At 37.2% G+C, this 25,075-nt stretch overlaps 1 protein-coding gene across 2 annotated transcripts; it reads right to left on the reverse strand.

The window, feature by feature from the left end:
* Positions 1-8,372: 8,372 nt before the first annotated feature.
* On the reverse strand, positions 8,373-22,267 carry LOC121991840 (K(+) efflux antiporter 4-like). 2 transcript variants are annotated; one of them, XM_042545898.1, is made up of 20 exons: positions 21,813-22,264; positions 21,130-21,173; positions 20,013-20,071; positions 19,710-19,788; positions 19,477-19,538; positions 19,324-19,399; positions 19,082-19,156; positions 18,592-18,663; positions 18,414-18,497; positions 16,444-16,512; positions 15,701-15,778; positions 15,444-15,532; positions 12,427-12,523; positions 12,258-12,311; positions 11,382-11,477; positions 9,923-10,111; positions 9,774-9,851; positions 9,194-9,238; positions 8,978-9,064; positions 8,373-8,895 (listed from the first exon to the last, which is right to left on the reverse strand). In XM_042545898.1, exons 1-20 carry the CDS (start codon positions 22,027-22,029, stop codon positions 8,812-8,814), a joined length of 1,734 nt encoding a protein of 577 aa, XP_042401832.1. In that variant the 5' UTR covers positions 22,030-22,264; the 3' UTR covers positions 8,373-8,811. The 2 variants fall into 2 exon arrangements, with proteins under 2 accessions (XP_042401832.1, XP_042401833.1); XM_042545899.1 differs by lacking the exon at positions 9,923-10,111 and having other exon boundaries at positions 21,813-22,267.
* Between the last annotated feature and the right edge of the window lie 2,808 nt (positions 22,268-25,075).

A 25,075-nucleotide genomic window follows, 5' to 3' on the forward strand; every position in this document is an offset into this window, starting at 1 on the left:
TTCCCGGTTGTAACTAAGTAAATCTGTTGTACCTCTTAATTCTAGTTTCTTATTTCTTTTATGCAAGTGTTGATTCTTATTAAGCTGTAAAGTTTGAGAAAAGTTCTTTTTATTTTGCAGGGCTATTCCCCCCCCCCCCCCCCCCCCTCTAGTTGGCTGTCAAGGGTCCTACAATTAGTATCTGAGCGGGTTCACTTCAGGAGGACTAACCGCTAAATGAAGCATGAGATGGCTGGACCAAGCATCAACCCACCGAAGTTCAAGGGAGGTATTGTTTAAAATAAAATTTGAATTATTAATAATTATGAAATATGATTTTGTAGCCCCGAAAGATAAAGAAGCATATCAGTGGACGAAGAAGGAGCAAGTCAACTTCGTGGCAAACGGCAAAGCAGAGTTTCATCTGTTTAGCATTTTACCACCTCAAGAAGTCAACTGTATCGGAGCCTATGAGTTAGCCAAGGAGTTCTGGGAAAAATTCCTGGAACTACACGAAGGGACCTCAGAGGCAAAACTAGCGAGACGGGACCTGCTCCAGAACCATATCAGCAACCTCTGGTTAGAAGAAGGCAAAACTGTCCCACATCTCCACTCAAGAATCAAGGAGCTCATCACCGGACTCACGAATCTCGGAGAAAGGTAACCAACTAAGATTTGCTAAGGTACGCACTTAACGTATTTCCCAGGACTCCAAAATGGTCGACCTTAGTAGATGCGTAATTCATCTCTAAGGATTTAGAGGTAAGCACTTTAGAAGAACTTTTTTCAACTTTTGAAATTCATGAGTCAAGATGTGCATGTCTAAAGAAGGAGCCAAAGCACAACCTTGCCTTAAGGGCAAAAACGGACGAACGAGATTTTGAATCTTCTCTCGATGACGACAAAATGTCACTCATGGTAAGAAAATTTAAAAAAAAAATAAATCTAAAAAACTTAATGCAGGGTACAAAAAAAAGGAAAGTAAGATACTACTACTGCAATGAAGAAGGGCATGTCAAAGATAACTGCCCAAAATTGAAGAATAAGGATAAGGAAAAAGAACAAGAAGCCAGCTCGGCCCAAGTATAATCTAAAGGTGACGTGGGATGACACGTAATCTGAATCGGAGATAGAAGCTCTCGCTGGACTTGCGCTAGTAGCAAGTCACCAAGAAGATAAAGACGATCTATTCTCGTCAAACATCAAAATAGAACTTTTCTATTCTCGTCAAACATCAAAATACAACTCGAGTCAGGTCAACTCGAGTCAAGTCAACCAGGTCAACCTTGACCTAAGGTTGCACCAACAATCATCTCCAGTCGTACCGAGTTGGTTGAAAGGTGCACCAATGTAATTCATTAAGTGTATTTCCGTTCTTCGGTATCCTTCGCTCGCAGGAAGGAATTCATGACACACAAGGGAATAACCAATTTTCGCTGAACGGCTACACTCCATCAAACCGTCGAGCGACGACGTTAAACTCTAGAATCGGACCGGCGACTATAAACCCCCCGGCTTGAAGACCGTCGAGCGGTGACGTTAAACTCTAGAGTCGGACCGACGACTATAAACCCCCTATCTTGAAGACCGTCGAGCGGCGACGTTAAACTCTAGAGTCGGACTGGCGACTATAAACCCCCCCCCTCCCCCCCCGCCCGAAGACCGTCGAGCGGCGACGTTAAACTCTAGAGTCGATCCGACGACTATAAACCCCCCGGCTTGAAGACCGTCGAGCGGCGACGTTAAACTCTAGAGTCGAACCGGTGACTATAAACCCCCGGGCCCGAAGACCGTCGAGCGGCGACGTTAAACTTTAGAGTCGATCCGGTGACTATAAACCCTCAGGTCTGAAGACCGTCGAGCTGCGACGTTAAACTCTAGAGTCGATCCGACGACTATAAACCCCCCGGCCTGAAGACCGTCGAGCGGCGACGTTAAACTCTAGATTCAGACCGGCGACTATAAACCCCCCGGCCCGAAAACCATCGAGCGACGACGTTAAACTCTATAGTCGATCCGGCGACTATAATCCCCCCGGCTTGAAGACCGTCGAGCGGCGACGTTAAACTCTAGAGTCGAACCGACGACTGTAAACCCCCCGGGTCGTAGACCGTCGAGCGGCAACCATAAAGTTCAGCCTTGGCACCGCGTAAACCTAACGGGACTTACGGAAGAGCGATGGTCTTGTACTCGACTGCCAAGTGGTAGCTCGGAGATCAAGAGGCGAAGGCTCACACGAATCAAACAACTCGCTCAAATACACATAGCGATTGGACGAGCAGACAAGGAAAGGCCAAAAAAGTTCATTGATCAAAATAAGCCGAACGACAATTACACACAGTGAAATAGGCCGAACGGCCAGTACACATCCACGACTTCACTCTAAATAATTAAAAATCTCATCCGGAATGGTGGTTAAAAGATCAGCATGATCACGGGCAGGAATAGTGAAATCCTTAGGAAGTCGGCCCTTTGTCTTTAGATAGTCAGCTGTGACGGTGATGGCCAACTCGAACGCATGGACGAGCCGAGCGTAAGCTTTTTCAACAAATTTCTCCGAGAGGATATAATTCTGCTGCATGACAGTAAATCGACTTGGCTCAGCCTCCTGATATTCTTTTAGGGCGGCTCGAGAGGCCTCGAGTGCCTCCTGAAGGGTCTTCAGGTCGCCCTGGAGAGCGACCACCTCCGCTGAGCGGCCCGCTTTCTCGGCGATGAGCAGATCAGTTAACTCCTTGACCTTCTGCTCGAGCGCTCGGGCCTCGACATTCTTTGCCTCTAGGTCGGTGACGGCTCTATTCTTCCTAGAGGTAGCCAAGTCGATCTTTTTGTCATAAGTTTTTACTTGGGTCTCGAGCCGGTCTACCTAGTTTGCAGGCCCGAAGATTTGTGTCGCTTGGCCTTTAGCAGTTTGTTGGTCTTATCCAAGTCGGCCTTCAGCTCGACATAAGAAGGGCCTTGAGGGGGAGCCCCACCAGAGACCTTGATCTTTTTAAACTCCTCTTCAAGGAAAGCTAGGCTGTGGCATACTGCTATACTTTCCACCCAATACTGCAACCAGGTCAAAAGGGAAATAGTCAGTACTGAACAGAGAGGAAGAAATGAAGGCGTGTGATAAAAGTTACCTCGGTGGTTTGTTGCAGATAACTGTTGCCGAGCTGCCCCGGGGGCATCAGAGCCACGCACGCTCGGGCGTCCTCCCAGACTTTCGCGAGGGGTCCCCGGATGGTTATTAAGTGTTCGGGGCTCGTCAGTCGTTCGACCGTCTGCAAATATTCCTCTGTCGGTAGGTGGAGTAAGGCCTTGATAGTCCTACGCTGGGCCAAGGTAGACTGAGCGAACGCTGAAGGGGCAGAAGACTGACCGACCGGTTCAGAGTGAATAAGAGATCGCTTGATTACCCGTGAAGCCGGAGGGAGCGAGCTGAGAGGCTGAGCAGCGATGGGGTCGGAAGGCCAATCTCCTTGAGATGGGGACCGGTCAGAAGACAGCGTTTCCACAGTCGCTGGAGCCAGTGGAGGAGGATCGTCCATCCGCTCGGACATGTGAACGGCTGAGGTGGCTGAGCGGGTTGGTGTGCCTGTTCGGCGGCGTTTGCGTCCAACCAACGGGAGTTCGTCATCGGAAGACTCAGCTTCCTCGGGCCGAGTGGCCGGTTCTGTACCCGACAGAGCGATCTCTCCAGCTGCATCAGTAGTGACCGTTCGAGCGGCAGACACATCGCTCGCCGTCTGCACCTCTTCGCTCTCGCCTTCATGAGAGTCAATCGGGGTGATGCTGAGTCTCTCCGCCTCCTGCGCTGCAGCCGCCTCTATCTCGGCAGTCTTGCGTTTCAGCATGTCGAACACCACCGATTTCATCATGGTCTCAGCTGCAAGAAAGAGAAAAGAAATCAGTTAGACCCAAAGAAAAGGAGAGAAAGTTATTTCTTATCAGGGCCGTTCGGAAGCCGCGTTCGGATCGGGCTTAAGCCAAATAGATACAGCATCCCTTCGGGCAGCAGCTTATGGATGTCCAGCTTCAGTCCCGCCAGCAGGCTAGCCGCGTGTAGAAAAGCGGGCTCGGTCCTATACCTTTTCAGGTCGGGGGGAGGCGGCAGCGAAGTTTGCCATTGGGTTCGGAAGGGTGGCGACTCGGGAAAACTCAAAAAGAAGAAATGGTCCTTCCAATGCTTGTTGGAGGTGGACATTTTATCAAAGAAAACCAAGCCGATCCGAGCTTGAAACAAGAAGGCGCTCAGTTCGGATTGCTTGGGATAGTAAAAATAATGAAAAATCTGAGGCTTAAGGGGGATGTTGTGCACTCGGAAGAACACAACTACGTCGCACAGCAGCCTGAAGGAGTTGGGCACGAGCTGGCCGAGGGAATGCGAAAGTAGTTGCACACTTCTATGATGAATGGGTGGATTGGAAACCTAAGGCCACCTACGAATTGGTCGCGGAAGAAGGTAACAGTGTCGGGTGGCGAGTCATGAGGCCAGTCGGACGGCTCGGCCAGGGTGAGCTTGTGGTCAGTAGGGATATCATATGCATTAATCAGCTTAAAGGCATCTCCCGAGTCGAACCGACTCTCCATGGCGTGATACCAAAGGCCAGGAGAGGGGGCGGACGAACTGGCCATGATCGGGAAATGAAAACGCAGAAGCTTCGTCAGAAAGATCGACGGAAAGAACAACAAAAGAGGTGACACCAAGGAAAGCAAGGGGAAGCAAATGCGAAAACAAAAAAAAATCAGGGAGCTTACAAAAGTAGACCTAGGAGAGGGAGGTGGAAGATCGTCGGAGCGTTGGAGGCCGAGGAAGCCGATGAAACACGCGGAAGCAGCAATGATGGAATAGTTGTCGGCGTCGGTGCTTTATAAACATAGGGCTCGGTCAACCTTAACCGTCCGATCCAGGTCATCCGGATCGAAGTTGGCATCTGACCATTGAATTCAAACCGTCGCCTATCCCATCGGAACTGATGTCCTCGCCGTACGATGACGACGGTGGCACCATGTGGCAACAGGTTAGGGGCGACATTTAATGAATGTCATTACGTGGGCGTGGAAGCGTGCTCCACATTAAGGGCAAGGATTTGCACGAATTCCGAGGAGATCCTGAAGACGTCAACATTAATCGCCCTCGGATCGGCAAGGCAATCAGTGACAATCAAAACTTTCCAAGGCCTAGCAGGTAGGCCGCCGAGCGGCAGGAGGGGGCCCTCACAGTGCCCGATCAGAGAATCACTCACTTCAGTGGTCGAGCGGTCAATACACCACCAAACTAGCAGTCCAGTCAGTCGGACTTTCAGCCTCCTTCGACTAGACTAGACGGGAAGGCACGTGATCCGGTGGTGAAGGAGGGGGCCCGGTCGTACAGTGGTCAACGACACGTGAAAGTCAAAGTCAAGATGGTCAGCCCAATGGTCTTGCCGAGCGGGGAGGTCACCTCGCCGATCGGCCGCGATAGCACCCAGGCCGGCGTGAAGACAGCTCGATCGCAAGTCGGGTTTCCGATGCTCAGGGGTTCTCGTATGAAAGAGTCGATTCGCCGAGCGACATGTCCGCTTGGCCGAGCTACCGAACAACTAAGGCTGCATGCTCGTCTGAGTATTCGACCGAGCGGCTCACCCGCTCAGCCTAGTAACAGACGAGAGAGAAGAGGACAAACTGGACAGCTGGCGATATCCTTCTCGAGACACGCGCTGCCGACAGACAGCATGGTCGGCGCCCAGACCGGACAGAAGATCGTACAGTGGAAGTTTCCACTGTCATGTCGGAGATATGCTCGGACGGTTGCGGTATGGCATCAGGCACACTTTTCTGGCACGACCATTCTAAGGTATGCTTTGAGGAGCGTGCATGCCTCGGGAAGCGTGCACGCGCCCCTCGGGATCCTATATAAGAATCTCAGACTTCGACGGAGGTATGCGCGATTATTCACTGTAGCTACAGTTTCGTTACTCTGCTTCCACTTTATTTCACCGGTGTCTGACTTGAGCGTCGAAGGGTCGTCGCCGGGAACCCCTTCCCGGCCCAGCTTTGTTGCAGGTTCACCGGATGTCCACGTCATCTGAAGACAGCAGCGAGCGCCACGTCCCCAGCGCCCGTTGACTCGACTCTCGAACAGGATCAGGTATTATTATATTTATTCAAATTTGTATAGATTTAAAGTAAATATAATAAATACAAAATGTTATCTTTTATTTAGAATATGATACCATAGTTTCATATCAATCATCTCATGGTGGTTGACACTTAGAGCTGACACTAACAATAAGTAGACTAGAGGTAACAGTGAGGGGAAAGGTACTTGCAAGAAGCAGTTGATCGATGCCAATTTGAGCCCTGCATCTGTATGCAACGACACATTTCTTCTTCAGCATTCTCATATATCGTGACCAAGGTTTAAAATTTTGACCCATGTCGAGATTTCGATTCCAGATTGGAACGATATTATTTTGGTATCATATCGTGTCATGCCGATATGATTTTGATATTTTTTTATTTATATATAGTAATTATTAGATAAATATGTTTATATTGTATAATTTAAAAATAAGTTATATATTGATTTTATATAAGTTCTCCATTATTGAATAACTTAATATTATTAAAAAAATAATTAATTATAATTTTTTTTAAAGAAAATTGATTTATAAATAACTCGAATTAAAATTAATATTATTCAGATGAAGCATTGGTTCTCCAGATTAAATAATCATAATTATATTAATTAATATAAAGATGTTATTTTATATATAATAATTATATAAATTAACTATTTATTCATTTAATTAGTTATTAATTTAAATAATATTTATTTAAAATAGTAAAAAAAATCAGAATATCAATTAAACATTAAAATAGTAAAAATAAATAAAATAAAAAAATAAAAATTATCAAAAAATAAATTTAATTTTTAGATTTTTTTTTAATTTTTAAATAGAATTTTAAATGGTAAAAAATTAAGAATATCAATTAATAAAATTTATTAATTTTTTAAAAATTTTAAATATATTTTTATATATTTTATTAGAATAATTTAATTAAGATTTATAAAATCTCTTCAAAATAATTGGAAATTATTTTAATTAATTAAATCTATTTTTTAATTTTTGCAAACAAAGAAGCTCGTGCTCAACGAGTAATGTCAGCAGCATCGCATTACACGGGATACTTTCGATACCACCAGAAACATCCAACGACTGGCATTGACCCTTCTAGCGCGCAATACACACGTGTGACACACGTGATGATGATGCACGATAAAATCATCGAGTTTACTATGCCGGTTTTACTTTGCCGTCGGAATGGTAAACAATGTCATGAAAGACATTTCAATTATTGATTGTGACGTTTTTTTTTTTTTCCTACTGGTAGCAGTTCGAAATTTTTTAATCTTTTTCACGCAGGAATGGCGTTCGACTTGGGCGCTTTCTTCAAATTGATCACGCTTCCTCCCAAGTCCCCGATCCAGCTTAAAGCCATCAAAGTCCTAAAGGTTTAGAGATTTCTTGTCTATTTTGATGTATCACAATTAGATTAATTTTTCTCAAATCTTCTACATGTCATCACACGTTAATTTTGTATGTTATTCACGGGTCATCATTAGTAATGTGGTTCCAAACTTGACTTGATCATATCAGAATTGAACCGACAAATGACGTACTGATTTCTACCCACCATATAAAACAGCAGTCTCTGGCAATGATTCAATCCACAACATAAAACAGCATAGTTTCGTAAATTCTCGAAGCAACGACCAATTATGATCTCAACACTAGTAAATGAGAATCAAAGTAGAGTGGCAAGGATTTTCACAAGAAATAACAAACTGCAATGTTGTAATAGTGCAAGCAGATCAAAGTCCAGGCTCAAGATTCATTAAGTAGATGTTTTCAGACAAAGTTACAAATTCTCGCAAGCTTAGTTAATGTCACCTAGGATCGTATTCTCAGGGCAGGCAGATCTGCATGAAACCAAAGATCTTTTAGAGGTAAATTAGCAATACACGTACTTTCCTGTAACCAGATTCAATAAAGGAAACAGAGTTACAAGGAATGTCTATTAGAATTTAGATCCAGCAGGAAACAAGCTAACACTTTCTCTAGTATACTATGATCTGAAACAATTACTTGACATCAATAAAATGACATTGACATTAAATCGTATACAGACATGCATCATAGATTCACAAATTTGCATTTACAACTGAGCTGCAACTATGAACAATAATAACTTTTGAGCAACAACAATAATGAACCAACAAATTAGATGGGACCTCTGAATCCAAGCCCAGCACAATCTGAACAAACCACAGCTACCAGATCAAATTTTAGCATCATACTATGAGGTTTATGGAGAAAAACTTGAAGTAATTGAAGAACTCTGTTACAAATCGGATAAAATTGTACAACAAATCAAGACTTCAACTATAAAAAAGAGGATAAGGTTTAAGTACAAAATGGATGCTGATGAATCAGCAATTCTAGACTTGTTTGAATGAATATGAAGGAAAAACTCAAATCTCAAAGATGCAGCATATCAACAAACAAAAATATACATTATCGTGTGCTTTACACAAAAACTGCACCAGGATAGGGTATGATAAATCCCATTTAGTGCTAAAATGTAATCAATATAGCTTTTTGGAAGGCTTTCTCCCCAGGATAGAAAGTATGCTCGTTCAGATAATAATGCAGCGGATTCATCCATGCTTTTGAAATTTAATATGCACCATGAAATAGTCTGGTTTCAGTACATGTTCTCCCTGCGATACATGCTCTTGCAAGTCATTATCTTCAGTTACTAATTAGCTGCAGCATGGACTCCTCCTGTGAATTTCTTTTATCATGAATCATGAGAACCCTGAATTATTGAAGTCATGCGCTTATTTGCACTATCGGACCGAAGACTATCACCTTTATGCCCTAACTGCAGATAAAACTGGTTTATTAACATGGAATGGAACATCCAAACATCCCCAAGAGGATAGTCAAGGATGCAATATCATTACCTCGATGCTATCAGGAGCAAACCATCGCAGCAAAACACCAAGATGAATGATTGCGGGGATAAACTTGAATAACAATGGAGTAGTTACCTAAAAACAAGCATGCAAAGATATGATTAATCCTTGATATTTCTTAACGAGGCAAGCTGTAGATGAAAGAAAAATCTTAATAGCAGTGGCTTCCTATCTCCTAAATCTTGATTATTGAGAAGTACTTACCAAGCTAAGTGCAGTTGTCCCCAGAAGTAAAAGGTACAATTTACCCTGTAAAACGGTGCAACTGAAGTTACCATTTTGAAGGACAACTACTATGAACTTTGACATCTAAATAGTGAAAGTATGTGCTAGTATGAAAACCTAAATCGTATAAATGCATGAAATTAGTCAATTCTCATCATGTAGCAGGCTAGCAGCATCATGATTCATGAATTGCTTATGGACCTATTATCTGGGAAGTTTCATTTTGTTGCAGCAAAAAGGCGAAACCCTCGCCCCCAGGGCCCCCACCGACCGGACCCACGGTCATTGTGAGGGAGGGAAGTTTCATTTTGTGTTCCACAGAAAGGTATCAAAGGATCACCATATTGTATTTACCAAGAGAAGTTTTAAAATAATCTGACAGAAACACATGCTAACTTTTTGCCATTCTTCAGCTGCCCCATGAAACCAGAATTAAAGGTACAGATAAACAATTTCAGTTATGACTCAAGTCCCAAGACTAAGTGGCAATTGCAAACCTGACTAACGATGACTGAGCACAAACTAAATTAAGAATTCGAAAAGGAAATATCCATACAACCTCAACAAGATGAAGGTTTGAAGCACGACTTAAGAGGACAAATGCAAATTCTCCTATCTGCGCTAAGGACAAGCCAACCTACAAAGAAAAAAAAAGAAAAGATAAGCATAGTATGACCACATATATAAGAATGTGAGATTTAGACTTACAAGAAGTGAGGTCTTGTTATTGTATCCAAATCCTTTTACAACTAGAGTCATCACTATTGTTTTTACAATGATTACTAGGATTACGGCTGCCAATAAAATATCTACATGATTCCATAGGAATTGAACATGTATTAGCATTCCAATGCTAGCAAGAAAAAGAGCTGCAAAGAAGTTACGAATGGGTTCAATCTGCAAAAAGAATAAACCAGAAGAGAATTTAGAAGAAATATTGCAGCAATGAAGTGATGTCAGAAACTTGAGGACAACATTTTAGTACGAATAACTAAAACCTGAATTCCACATAAAGAACAAAGTGATTATTGGCAGCAAAAAAGTGAAACTGTCACCTCGGCAGCCCCTCCAGGGTGGCCACCCACTATATGGAAGGGAGGTAAATCACAGGGGTTTCGCCCAGCAACAGTGCATGCAAGGAGGGGTTGAGGCAAAGGACAAAGTGATTATTGAATTTATTGATGCTAACTTCATCATTTTGTTGGAAAGTCCCAACTATTTATGTAGTCAGATTTCATCAATAACAAAGGCATAGTTTAACTTAAGTGATGACAGTATGAACAATCTAGCATAGATTAGTAAATTTCCATGAGTTGTTACCCTTCAGTTTGCAGAAAATAAACAATTCAAGTTCTAGATCCTATTACCTCGACGTGTCTATTAAACTTCTAAGTTATCCATATGGTTGATTGGAGTGAACAGCACATACTCATAATATGCATTTGATCAATACACATCTTAGGCTTGGTTGCATAGCCTAATGATTGTATATTGATGAGGAAGTAAAACACACCAGCTATCTGGGGTAGGTTTCACAGCATCTTTTTTCACTTGTTATAAAATGGGTTATACATACGTAGTGAAACTAAAGCAACTGAATTTCTTTTTCTATTGTTCAGCCTTCAGAGTTTCCAAATGCCTCAATGTCCTTTTCCACACACCATTAGGTATTAACCTTGAGATTAACCCTCATTTAAGCTGTATCTAAAGAGCTAGGTAAATCCAAGACTTGTAATATGGTTGATCAGATCAACTCTAACTTGTGTAAAACCACGGCTGGAGGCATCATTCCTTCTAGTCTCTGAACCTGACTTTCGCTGTTGGACAATGAATAACTGAGGATGTAAACTTACACACAGCAGACAACACTAACACACTAGAAAAATGAGGTTAATTAAAACACAGTATGGAAGTTGCCACATTCCTAGAGGGCAAACATGAGTCATAAATTAATCATAAAAGCTTAGCCCCATCATGCAAGTAAAAAAAAACAAAGTAGCAAGAAAAAGCAAACAGCAAACTTTTCCCTTCTGAGTTTACACACACAAAAAAAAAATTATATTTAAATAAAAAAATAATCAAACAAGTAATATTAGCAGTATCATGAAAATATTGACGTGCAAAAAAAAAATTATATGTCAAAACACAGTGATAGAGAAGTACTGACTTGCTCAAGGGTATGTTGTGCAAGATCTGTTGTTGATATCATTACTCCAGCAGCAAAAGAACCCAACTCAAGACTCAAACCCAGCTTATCACTACCCTGAGATAATTAGAATACAAAAAGGAATATTTGAGATAGAAACAACTTCAGATAGTAAATAGTTTATTGAAAGATAATTGGGCATTAAACTGACAATCTGCCAAAAAGCTTTGTTGATTCCTCAATACGTAGAGTTTCTCATTCTAGGATTGGAGGAATTCAAGGGAAAACCCTGATAGAAATACTTGTTAACAGGCAGAAAACACCTTTAATCAAAACAGAGATGACAACTTCTGAAACACATTGATTTCAAGCCAATATTATCTATATAATATTTTGACTCAAAACCAGAAGTTTCAAATTCTTGTTTAGTTCTTCCTGTTTAAATAAAAACAATCTGCTAAATACAAAGATGGACAGATTTCTAACATTTGAATTCCAATGTAGAAAATATTCACAGATAATAAATATTTTGAACCAAAATCGAGCTATTTTGGATTTGATTAATGAGTTGATTCTAAAGAAATTAAAGCTCAATTTTTTTTTGGATTTGGACAACGAGTCAGTTCTGAAGAAATTAAAGCTCATTTTTCTATTTATTCCAGTAAAAAAAATTGATATTCCAACAATATTAAACAGTTATAAAGAACTCAACTTAAGAACATAACATCAACCTAAGATAACAGATTAGGCTCAAATAGAGCAAATGCATTAGAGCAAGTCAAAGATCCCTAGGCTGTGATGTAATTGCATCATAGCCCATAATTGAAGATATAAAAAATTGTGCTAACATGGAGAAATAATCCAAGGATAAAGCTAAACAATCAGTAGGGAACAAACCCAAGCAACCAGCAGACAGAATGCGACAGAGGCCAACTGATAAAGTTCATTGGTCTGCACAAAAGACATGTGAATTTGTTAGCATATAATCAATCATGTCATAAAGCTTTGAGCATGATAACAAGTGAAACTTTTTTGTACAATAGCTTGCTAATTTGGTTGAAAGTACCTGGGTTGAAAGACTGATCATCAGCTTAAGAAACCATGGAACTGCAGTACGAGATAGTATAGAAAGAATTGCCAAAAAGGTGAAAAGCATAATCAACCTGGTGGCATTTTCATGAAGAGCAATTAACAAAATCTATAGTTAATAAAATGTAAATATGAAGCAAAAGAACTAGGAAGAATGATTTCATAATTTTGGCATAAATTTACTACCAAATGCTAAAATCATTAGCTGAGCTAAAAAGTAACGTCCTACAATTACAATCACAATCTGAGCACAGTGTATATTAATCCCCTGTAATTCAAACTAACTGCAGAGACTAGTCAAATAATTAATTCATTGGTATAAACCAAATGCTGAGGACATAGTTATTAAAACCAGACCGAACTGGCATTTCAACTGGAAAAGAGGGGAAATGAGTTTACTCGCTGGATCGATTCCAACCACAGATCAAAAACCCAGCCAAAAACAGTTTGATCGCCTGTTTTTTGAAAACTGGAAAAATCTGCAGGTTTTCAGAAAACTGGTGTAGTTTTTTCATTTATCTAAAAATAACAAAAAAATCCCCATTTTCATGACTAAAATACAAAGGTCACATACAAGATTAGATAAATTATAACTCAACCATATTTTTATATTTGTGATTCTTTAGGAGTTTTCTAGCTGTACAAGTTCTTACATGTGGTTTAGGTATAGTTAATAATTTAATTATCTTATGGCTTTTCCTATTCAGCAGATTTATTTTAATAGTTTATAGTTTGTACTTTGTAGTTTGGATACAAGTTATACAGCTTAATTTTGCTAAAAGATAATTTGATTGTTTACTTGAGACATGAATGGAAATTTATTTCCAATTGTCACCAACATATGATGTAATGGAAGCAATATATTTTCTTTTAGTTGGAATTTATGGTTTAAACAATAGATCTAGGTTTGTTTGACTAATGGACTCAACCAACTTGATGTTTGGGTCTACATGCAGTTCGACCAGTTGGCCCACCAATCTGATAACTAAACAAATTGCTCGAAACTGATCTGGTTCAACTTTTATAACTATAGTTCAAAATGTTAAAAATCCTTCAAATGTTTAACACATTCTGAGGGAAACATACAATTTGCCAACATGAGACGGCCTTTTTTACTTTGCCACCTGAGAAGCAAATTTCATATTTTCAACCCTCTAGTTTTTCTTTCAGATTTCATGTTAAAGTTCTTATTGTTGTGATAATTTTTTCTTTCAAATTCATATTTTTGACTTCCAGTTTTTTTTTTTAAAGAAAATGCTTCCTTTTGAAAAGTTTAATGCCTTATTTTTTTCTCAAATTTACCTCTCCTTCTAGTTTTAAGTTCATTCAATTGTCCTCTCTCCCCTGCCAAAAAAATAAACTCATTTTTCTTCAGAAAAAAATTATATACTAGGTAGTAAGGTGTCACTACCTAGGCCCTTCACACATTAGACCAAGATTGGATCAAAAGCAGTGGAGATGCAGGGCGATCATCGATCAACCCCTGGTCAATCTAGGCATGAACTTGTAGCAGAAAACAAATAGATCTAATGAAATTGTGAGTAGATTTATAGGACATTCATTTCTTAGTCCTTTTGTGGGGAGGACAAGAGATCTTGGATAATTGACTTGTAGTGGACACCAAATTAGCATCATTTCAACTGAGTAAAAAGTGAAGGCATTGACGATTGTTCTCAGAGATGGAGGAATGAGGTGGAAACCACAATTGTCAGCATTGGATGTGGGAATGTTGCTGAGATGTGGAAAGAAGAGGCATAGGGATAGGGGGTGGAGGGAAGGGTGTCTAATCATATCAATCTTACGTCCTCTCTCTAAGGGAAGTGAGTTTCTTTCCAAACAAACTTTTGAGGGAGCAAGAGTATAAATTCTCATGTGAGGAAAAGTGTAGCGAATAGTATTAATTAAAAGGAAAACTTAAGATATAGGTGCTCCATAGAAAGAGGATAAACCATGATAATTTTGAATAAGGAACCATATCTCATCCTCCATAGATTTGGAAAATGGGATAAATTTTACAAGGAGTTTCCACCTTTTATCTTTTTCCCTCTTAAAAAAAATTACAAAAGGTGTAAATGTCTTATATCTCATTAGACTATAAACTAGTCTGATCCCATCCCATATGAAGCCATCTTTCAACACCCGACTGGCAAGGAACCCATTATAAAGGCAAACTCAGGAATAGTTTCACATTTATAACTTCCAAGCAACTAACCAAAATTAATTAAATACTAAAATAGAAGCTATCTAATATTCATTTTTAACAAAAACAAAATGCTGTGTTCATAGGATTTAACCAATGTTCAAAATCTCAAGTTGTACCGGAGTTTTGGTCTTTGAGTGGTATTTGTCGACATTCCAATGTATAGTGCCATTGGTAAATTGGAGGAAGGGGATGAAAGAGAAAAGAAGATAAGGCATCTATATAATTTGACTTTGTGTTTCATCTAAAATAGTATAACTTTGACATTTGTTTTATGAACACGACCTATAAAAAAATATTATCAGAATTTATCTTGATCTATGTTATAGCATGCCAAGGAGTTGTCAAGCATTGGCATGACACATTACTTATAGACACAATTGACACAACGTCATACGAGACATTATGTGTATCAATGTCAAGTAGTATGGAGTTTTAGTTATTTATTGAAATAGAAAATTTCAATCGTACTGCTCAACATGATACGAGATTTCAAACCATGGATTTAATGCTTCATAAATTATTATCACACAACTAACAAATGGATCCTCCATATGTTGTCAATAACTGTGGATCATGATTATGAACTCTAAGCAATTACTTAACAGAAATACACAATATAACTGAAATTCTTATACTGTATAAGGAAAAACCAGTAGACTAAACTTCAATCTTCGCCCTATCATTTGGATAAATTTAACATCAAAAAGTAAGCCCGCATAGAATAGAAAAAGCATTGGAGAGAAAAAAAATACTGGATAAAAAATAAACCTATAGGACAATAAACTACTTACGACTTGGTAACTGACATAAGCCCCTGGAAAATACCAGACGAGCCACCCAAAATGGGAAGCAGTGCAAACAGCAAGCCAACAGCACAATCCTAAAATAAGTTTCAACCACCGCAAACATAAATTGAATGGTCTCAAGAAATGAGCGTAGCGCTACTGAAAAGTTACTTAAAATTTTATTGATATCCCAGTTCATACAAACAGCAATTTTGATATGGAGCACTTGTCACAAAAGGACTAGAAGAAACTCTTTGTAGTACCTGGAGTATGAGTGTCCCAACAGTAACTTGACCATGAAGAGCACTGATAGTGTTCCTTTCCATCAAAAACTTCAAAACCTGCATCACTAGGTTCGCTATTATCAAATGCTACTTGATTTGACTTATGACTCAACTGCTTCCGATGAACGATTATTATCAAGTAAACTGTCTATATGGATGTATAATACTAATGTTCAGAAGAACATTGAACATCTAAAATAATCAAAATAAAGGAATTATTTCACCATGCTGCAAAGAAGCATATTATGAAAAGATACCTATTCAACACAAAGGAAAATGAAACTGCTATTAGAACTATACATTGGAACAAATTATTTGGCTCACTACGCCACAATTTTACATGAGAACATCAGTTGATCATCAGAAGTTTCTGCTTGCTCATTGCAAATTGTAAGCTCTCTATACTTACCAAGTTTGAAACAAAAGAACACAATAAAAGAAAGAGTAACCTGAGCAATACATAGTTCAACAAGAATATTTTCATCTGAACTATTTTCATCAATATGCTTTGACACATGAAAAGGGTGTAACAAGAATTCAAAGGATTGCACAATGAAACATGCCATGTTTGTGGGCCTTTAAACCCACCAGTGGACAATCGTGCAAACACAACCAAGCAGAGCCTGTTTTTAGTATTAGTTTCTGAAATATATATAATTATATTCACCAAGAGGAGAAAAAAGAGTAATTAACATCTTGACCTACAGTAAATGGAAACTAACCACAGCAGTTGAAGACATAGACAAAAAGGCACCAACAAATATCCCTTCTGAAGTTTTGCCTCCACATAACTGAAACAGCACATATAAAGATTATATCACTAACCATTAGTGTGTGTAGCAAAGCATTATGTATAGTACTAATACATGTACCATGAATTTTTTGTTCCAATTTGTATTAATTAAATATTCATATAGTTTCAACCCAGTAATTTAACATCTACAAAACAAACAACATAAACGGAAAAAATAGTGGGACAGACAGTTACATAGACATTAAACTATTAAATTAATATTTTTGTCAATTACAGGGACAGAAAAAGGAAGCTAATTGTTAAATGATATGCTTATGGCAATATACCAAGCCATGTTGCAAAGGTGCCCTGCGTAGAAAAGAAGAAATAAAATCATTGAGGCTCTAAGCGTCCACTTTGTTGATAACATCAAAATTTTGATACAGAACTAAGCACAGCAAAATTCTTCTGCTCAAGTGTATATCACATGGTATAAACTAATTGTAGCAAAAGATGATTACACTCACCCCAAGCACCCCTCACAGCCGGTCCCCAGGTTATGTGAAGGGAGGTAAATCACATGGAATAAACTAATGAACTTACCGCATGTTGCTGGTAGATTCTTAAGATTGAACTTTTTTTGTTATACTCACCAGCTCCTCAAACAGATCTAATCCATATTTAAATGAAGATCCCATAGGAGTATGGCAAATAGATAGCAGGATTGCGATGAATGAAATACACAAAAGAATATAATCCAGTCTAAAGGCTTTATTTTTTTTTTAGTGTTTACACATTTTTATTTGTGATAATTTAAGTCAGTATGGTATCAAAAATTATGAATATATCTACTTTTAGCCCGGGTTTGAAGTGTCGTGTCGTGCCGCCCGAAACCACCGGAATTTACCGTTCCGGTGAGGAAGCGAAACCGGCACAATAGGCGGACAAATTTTGCCTTTATCATCCACCAGCCATTGACGTCTCTGTGCCGCTGGAAGCATCGCCGGACGCTTCCGACGGCGGCAAAGGCATCATGCAACGCTTCTGGCGCCACCGGAAGTGTCACTCGAGTGCTGCTCGCGGGACTCGTGCGACGAGATCGGTATAGGATCACTGTTCCACAAAAGTAAAAAGATTTAATTAATTAAACAATTCCCAACTAGCCTGTGATATTTTGAATAGACTTTTATAAATCCTAATTAAATTATCCCTATAAAATATATAAAAATATATTTAAAATTTAAAAAAAATTAAAACTTATTAATTGATATTATAAAAAATTCTTCTTTACTGTTTTAAATTTATTTAAAACTTCTAAAAAAATTCTAATAAATCATATTTATATTCTGATAATTTATTATTATTATTATTTTTATTTTTATTGTTTAATTGATATTTTAAATTTTTACTATTTAAAATATATAAGATTTAAACTAATAATTAATTAAATGAATAAACAATTAATTTATATAATTATGATGTATCAATTTTTATTTGAGTAATTAATATATCTTTAAATAAAACTATATTTAATTATTTTTTTAACCATGTTTAAACAACTTATATAAAATCAATATACCACTTATTTTTAAATTATACACAATAAACATATTTATCTAATAATTACTAGATATAAATAAAAAAATACCGAAACTGTATCGGCACGGCACAATACGATACCAAAACCGTATCGTTCCGGTCTGGAACCGAAACCTCGGCACGGGTCGAAATTTTAAACTTTGCTTTTAGCATAGTGTTAAGAATATAAAGTTATAGATTGAGCCTTTTCTAACATAACTTTATACTTTCTGAAAGCAAAAGGAAAGAAATGACTTTCCTTCTGCAGTTACTGTGCATAAGAAGCTAATGTAGGTAAAACTGTAAAAGTAGTATGAAGCATATTTGATAGTAGAAAGGATGATTCCAACAAAAAATAGTGCATGAGACTTGTGAACGTACTAATGCAATTACACCACATAAGCACATGAATAGTAGAATTTGGAGAAATCCTCCACCAATAGCCACAGCACGGACAACTCTAATCTGTAAATGCAATGGAAGAGCAACTATAATAGCATCAAGATCTATGGCATCCAAGTGCCTTCTAGGTCAAGTAAAAAAGATTCTGACAAAATACCTTACTTATGGAGAATTCCAGGCCCAAAGCAAAAAGAAGAAAGATTACACCAAACTGAGCTACTGTTTCAACCTAGATACAGCAATGCCAAAGATGATTTCTAAAAAGTACAAACAACATAAAATAGTAGTCAATGTCCTAATAAAAGCTCGACAAGTAGGATAAAATCATATAACATAACAAAAAATATTAATATTAATTACTACAACAAGATGTTTGCAAATTTCTCTTTATGTTGCTTCAAAGCAATGTTCGTTGGGTTTTATCATAAGCTAATTTCACAATCAAAAGTAAAGTTTGCCCAAGAAAAAAAAATATAAGAGGAGAGTTTGTTTCTTTTAATATATGGAAGTGGATGATCATAGTTAGATACTAATAGCATTGGTGAACAAACAAGATAAGTTTTTGGATACAATATTGAGTCATCAAAGTAAATCAACATAGTTTGCTTAATTTCACTTGCTTTACAAGAAAGGTGAAAGTAACTAACTTGCACCATTTCACTAATAAAGCGAAAGCCTCCAGGTCCAATTATAGATCCAGCAAGCAAGTAGCCAGTTATTACCTGAAATACTTCATGAATTAGTAGATATCAAACACATAGTAATAAGAACGGCAAATGGAACGCACAATTGAAGATAATATAGATGGCTAAATTTTATTAATTATTCAAAGTAAAGGAAGATGATCCCAAAAAAAAGAACACTAGTTTCTAATACTTTCAATACTCACTGGCTGCCCAGCACAGGCAAATGCAATTCCACCACATGTTGCAGACACGATAACCACCACAAGATCAGAAATCAACCTGCACAGCTTGTCTATAGTATGTAAGACAGACAAATCATTCTACTGAAACCTTCAGTCATAATCTTGTGAATTTACCTTAGGTCTAATTGTAGCACCGGATATTTTGACTTTGGATTCGATATGATGAAAACATTATCCTATCATAAAAGGGTTCTTCAAAAATTGAGTATCCTTAATGATAAAAGGTCAAAAAAAGCATAGGAAGATTTGATAACAGAAAAGATTCACAAGTTTCGTGTGTATACAAAAAAAAATTTCTAGCATTCACACTTTGGAGTGTTGGAGTGTTGGACAGGTATTTGTCATACCTTACGATCTATTAAGGTAGGAATGTCTTCAACTCGGTTCTCGTTATCCAGATTAAAAACATCATGAAACTGAAATGACCTAGAAAGCACATAAGATGGTTTAAGGGAGTCACTTGGTTATAATTTCTGTAAAGTCATTTTAAAATACAAGCCACGATGGTCCCAACTCCCAAGTATTTGGAGTCGGCTACCTTCATTTTTTCATCTTGTCCCTCCATTGAACTTTATAGAAGCCATAAAAAAATTAGAAAAAAAAAGAGAGAAATGTAAATAAAATATATATTAAAAGAAAGGAGCGCATACTTTTCCTCTTTGGTTTCATTCTTCTTTGTAGTGACTCTAGCTACAGTCTCCAGAACTGCCTAGTATACAAAAGAAGAAGAATCATGAGTTGCTCAATTATCACCACCATTAAGTTCTAATAACCGAAAAAACATTGATAGTGCTTTAGTTAAAGAAGTTAGATAAAGAATAAAACAATAAAAATGAAAAGTTATATCTGTTTGAACTTCATGTAAAAATCTACAGTTGATTCAGTATCAGAATCAAAACAATTGTTAAGAAGCATAGCAATGATGAGAACAATTATCAAGAAAAACTTGAGAAATTTTAAATCTTTTGAAAGGATGAACGATTATGAATATGATCAAAAGGTACAATAATCTACATCCAAGAAATTCCTGACAGATATAAGCATCATAATGGGAGCTATAGCAAAGAACTAAATAGGGACAAAATAGCTTTCAAAGATGAACTAGTTTTATTCTTGTCAATGATTGTCAGAGATAATTTTCCATGTTTTGTCTAAAATAGTTGTATACACAAATCAATTGTTTAACAAGGTTTCTGTCATCATTTATTCTTGATTGCACGCACCAATCAGACAAAGGCATGTTAAAAATTCCTATCGGTATTCCAAGCTTGTTATGTTCAACTTAGGCAGCCCAAACAGTTGCAATATAAATCAGAACCACTAAGCACAGAACTTTCAAAATTAACACCTAGATATCTGCAATGTGTTTCTACACAGATTTAGCTCCACCATCAAGATATAGCTGACAAGATAAGATAGTTGACTCATAAGGTACAATTTGCCATCCACACAACTTAAACTTCAGCTTGGTAACATGCCTCCTATAAAACAAAGTTCACTCCAGTTGAAAAATACTTAGCATAGCAAATTTCATGGATAAGATCATCATCCAACACCTACAACTACCTTGACGGAACCTTAAACTCTCATGAAAGCATGTTGACATTTGCTTCATACTTTTCAGGAAGACTGACAAGGAACAGAGATGCAGGAAAAAAACTAATTCATTTATAACTGAAATAAACAAGTTTAAAGACAGAAAATTTAATGCATAAAGCTCATTTTTTATGAAATCACTCAAATATCTAATTTTTTTATAAACTATACCTGATTTTCAGCAACACTATTGTTGAAGCCGCCGGGGTCAGTTTCTACAGGGTAAATAAAATCGTTAGTAGATTGATCAACTTTTCCTTTGCAATATAAAAGTTCATTTCTAGTAGAAGTCAGTATTTACAGTATATCTCACAGAAATAAAAAGGCAAACGGATGTTATGGCTGCAAGGATTAAAAAATTCATATCATAAACTACTAAAGCCTGAGTTACAAGGAGGATAAATTGACTGAATTTACATATACCAATTGAGATAAGCTTAAATCTGAACAAAACTCCTAGAACCCACCCTAAATTTGGAGGTCAATTTAATCAGATCCCGTAAATTAGCAACAAAATGAGCTTGGAAAGCAACTCCTAAAGCAGCCGGACAACCGGCCTGTCCAACACAAGGACCATAGTAAGCTCACTTGTACAATTTCAGCATCGAACACAGTGGAACTTATTAACAGAAAATAGGAGCAAAAGAGAAGAGAAGACGCAAGGGACCTTAAAAACCTAAAATGGGTGTTTCTGCATTCATTGCTGTATCAGGACCAAGCAACCAAGAAATAGCGAAACAGAGGTCCAGCCTCCAAAAATCCTAACGATCTACCTCCCAGATCACATCTCCACACGTCAGCAAACCCATCCGTGGAATAAAAGAACGAGACTGAGAACTCAGATCTGCACAAACCTCCACCACTCTGCTCGTTGTCGGGAAACTCCTTCTCGAGCGCGCGGTCGATCATGTCCGCGAAGCTACCCTCCTTGTCGGAAACCCCCTTGATCGCCTCCGTCGCATTGACTACCTCCGAGTCATCGGCTCCGGCCAAGCAGGCCAAGCCGGAGAAGCAGACAGCGACGAGGAGCACCGACGTGAGGAGCCACCCGTCGGCGCGGAGGGCCCCCATCGACGCCCTCGGATCAGCTACAGGCCAGAAGGTCAGAAAGCGAGAGGGAAGAGTTGGGGGAACGGCCAGGTCCGGTCACCACCCCGTCTCTTCTTCTTCCTTCTTCCCTTTGCGGTCTTTGACTCCGCCGCTGGATCTCTTTAATTATTTCACTGTGATTCGGGTGGGCGGAGCACCGGAAAGCCAAGCTGGGGCACGTTTTAGTGGTTGAGCATTCCACGGAGATCCGACCGATGAAATGACCTCGAGAAATATCTTAGGCTGTTCGGACCCGTACGATGGAACCAAATTAGGTGGTTATTGACCAAATATAAATAAATATATATGCTTCTCATTTTCTAAGTTATGCTTAAATTACTTACCAACATAATGCTTTTACATATTTATCCTTACGAGTTTAATTCGAATTAATATTATTTATAAGATTTTGTAACAATAAATCGTATCTGCTCTATCTTTTCATTATATAGGAAATTTTTATTTAATAGCTTTGTTAGTACCGCAAGAAATCTTTAAAAAAAAGTCTAAAGAATTTTTTTTAAAAACTAAGTGTCCCGTTCATATTATTCAATTAATCCCAATTTAATCCTATAAGAATTTTGCTATCGATCATCTAAGATAAATTAAGTAAGCGCTCTAATAATTCGTCGGTCATGATTTTCATTGCCTTTGTAAAATGATCTAATGTAATAGTCTGCTTGTAAAGATAAACTCGTAAACTTTTTTCATTCATAAATACTTCGGTTCACAGTCATCCAACTTAAAATTTTTTGTTAAATTCAACATCGATATATATATTCAGGAGAAGATCAGATCATCTCGATAAATTCGAGGTAAATATCTCTCTTATGTGTTAGTCACTATTCCAAAGGTTAGTAGTCCTCATGATTTACCTCCTCCGTGTTGATCCTGAGACAAATTGACAGAAGTACTGGGAACAAACAATATTCACCTTTGTGCCACAAGGAGAAGATCAGATCACGTCTTAATCACTACATCATACCCGTAGGACCTGAAGAACGTTTCATTGATGAGAAAGTGGAATCAAAGTAAGAAAATGGATTGAGATATAATTTTTTATTCTCCCACATCGGAATGGAAGATTAATCACGCTATTCGATTGGATTGAGGAGTCTATGAAACGTTCCAATTACATCACAAGAACATTTCAAAGAAATACAATAAAAATATGATTAATTTTAGAGGTAGTAATTATTATTATTGGAATCTAAACTCTAATTCTCTAATTCATTCTCTTGTTCCTCTAAATATTTTACTACTGCAATCTCATGAGAACTTATTTATTGGCGTTTCAAATATAAAAATATAAAAGTGGATATGGTGAAGAAATTTTTTATGTCTATATTATCACATGACAGTGATAAATATTTATTAAAAAATATAGTTTCGTCAAACAAATTAATTTTGCCGGTTTGAAAAAAAAAATGGTCGATTGAACTATTTTTTTAACATTAATTTTACTAAGCAGCGTGAGAAAATTTCAATATTTGTACTCAACTTTCATTATTCAAAAAATAGGTATCTTATTTTCATTATACCCCTTCTTTATTTTTCATATAAATTTTTATTCCGTTTGTTAAAAAATTTACTATTTATAATTTACGCTATCAAATTCAGATTTGATAACATTAATCCATTAAAAGATCTATAGGAGTACATTGATTTTAGTTTTGATTTAAAGTGATTCAAAGTTTTCTGAGTCTATCATCTAATTTCATTCACATCGCTCAAAAATTTGATATTTTCTTAACTATAGAATCCTATGAATTCATTTATAATGTTAGTTAGTGAGTATCATTGCCTTAAGTTTAATAATAAATTTGTGATAAATTTTATCAAGTCTTCATCAGTTTAAAATTTTACTTCTCTCAATTTGTACTATTAAATTAAGGTATGAGAGCACTGATACAATATTAAAGAAGTTTTCAAAAATAAATTAATTTTGATTTGAAATAATTTAGGATTTTCTAAATCTGTCAATTATTTTCAAACCAAAATGACTAATCAATCTATATCATTCAAAAAATTCAAACGTTTGATATTTTTGATGAGTATTAAGAACCAATAAGTGTTGCTTAGTGGGTAATATATCTAAGGTCTTATAATGAGCTTATACATATTTATCAAATCTTTACAAGTTTAAAAAATCATTATTCTCAATTTATGTTACCAAATTATGATCCGAGCATAAATATATTAAGGAGATTTTGAATAGTACATTGATTTTTATTTTAAAGTGTTTCAGAGTTCTAAGCTGTTAGTTAGTTTTGGGTTGATGAATACTAAAAAAAAAATAATAATAATAATAATCATTTCAAATCAAAATCAATATATTTTTAAAAATATTTCGTATTTAAATTCAATAATATAAATTGAAAGTAGTTAATTTTCTTGAATGAACAGTTGATATAAGAGTACTAGGTTGATGAATCACCCGTTATGAGTATTTCTTGATTTACTAAAATGTTTATGAGATCCGATTAATCACGTTAAAGATTAATTAAGGTAAGCTAGATAACATATGCTATAAAAAATAAAATAAAATTGCGCAGCTAATTCACTTATAGAATTGGGCCGGATCAACTGGGTCCAATTTCTTGGACCAGTTAGCCCGGTCGAACTTTCATAAGTATCCAAAGGAAACAAGCTCTAATTAATGCCTTCTCAGACGCCTATGGTTAGAAATTATATTATATATTGTAAATATAAGTCATGGAAAAAAATAATTTATGAGTGATTGAATGAGATTGCATAAATCCTTAAAATTTCTATAACTGTTGATAAGACAGGATTATTTTTTTAATAGATTGGGTATTAAACTTGAATTCTGCAAAATTTAAGCAAAATCTTTTTCACTTGGACGCACTCCACAAATTTATATCACTATCCCATATGCTAGTACATATGATAGGTTCGAAGAAGTAGATCACAACCCAGTTTAATTTTAATTTTTTTTATTAATATCAAAATCAGATTTAATTACCTAGTATTTGTTCCACCTATCTGCCTATATGGATTTTCATGT

The sequence above is a fragment of the Zingiber officinale genome, chromosome 6B (assembly GCF_018446385.1).
Source record: "Zingiber officinale cultivar Zhangliang chromosome 6B, Zo_v1.1, whole genome shotgun sequence".
Lineage (NCBI taxonomy): Eukaryota > Viridiplantae > Streptophyta > Magnoliopsida > Zingiberales > Zingiberaceae > Zingiber > Zingiber officinale.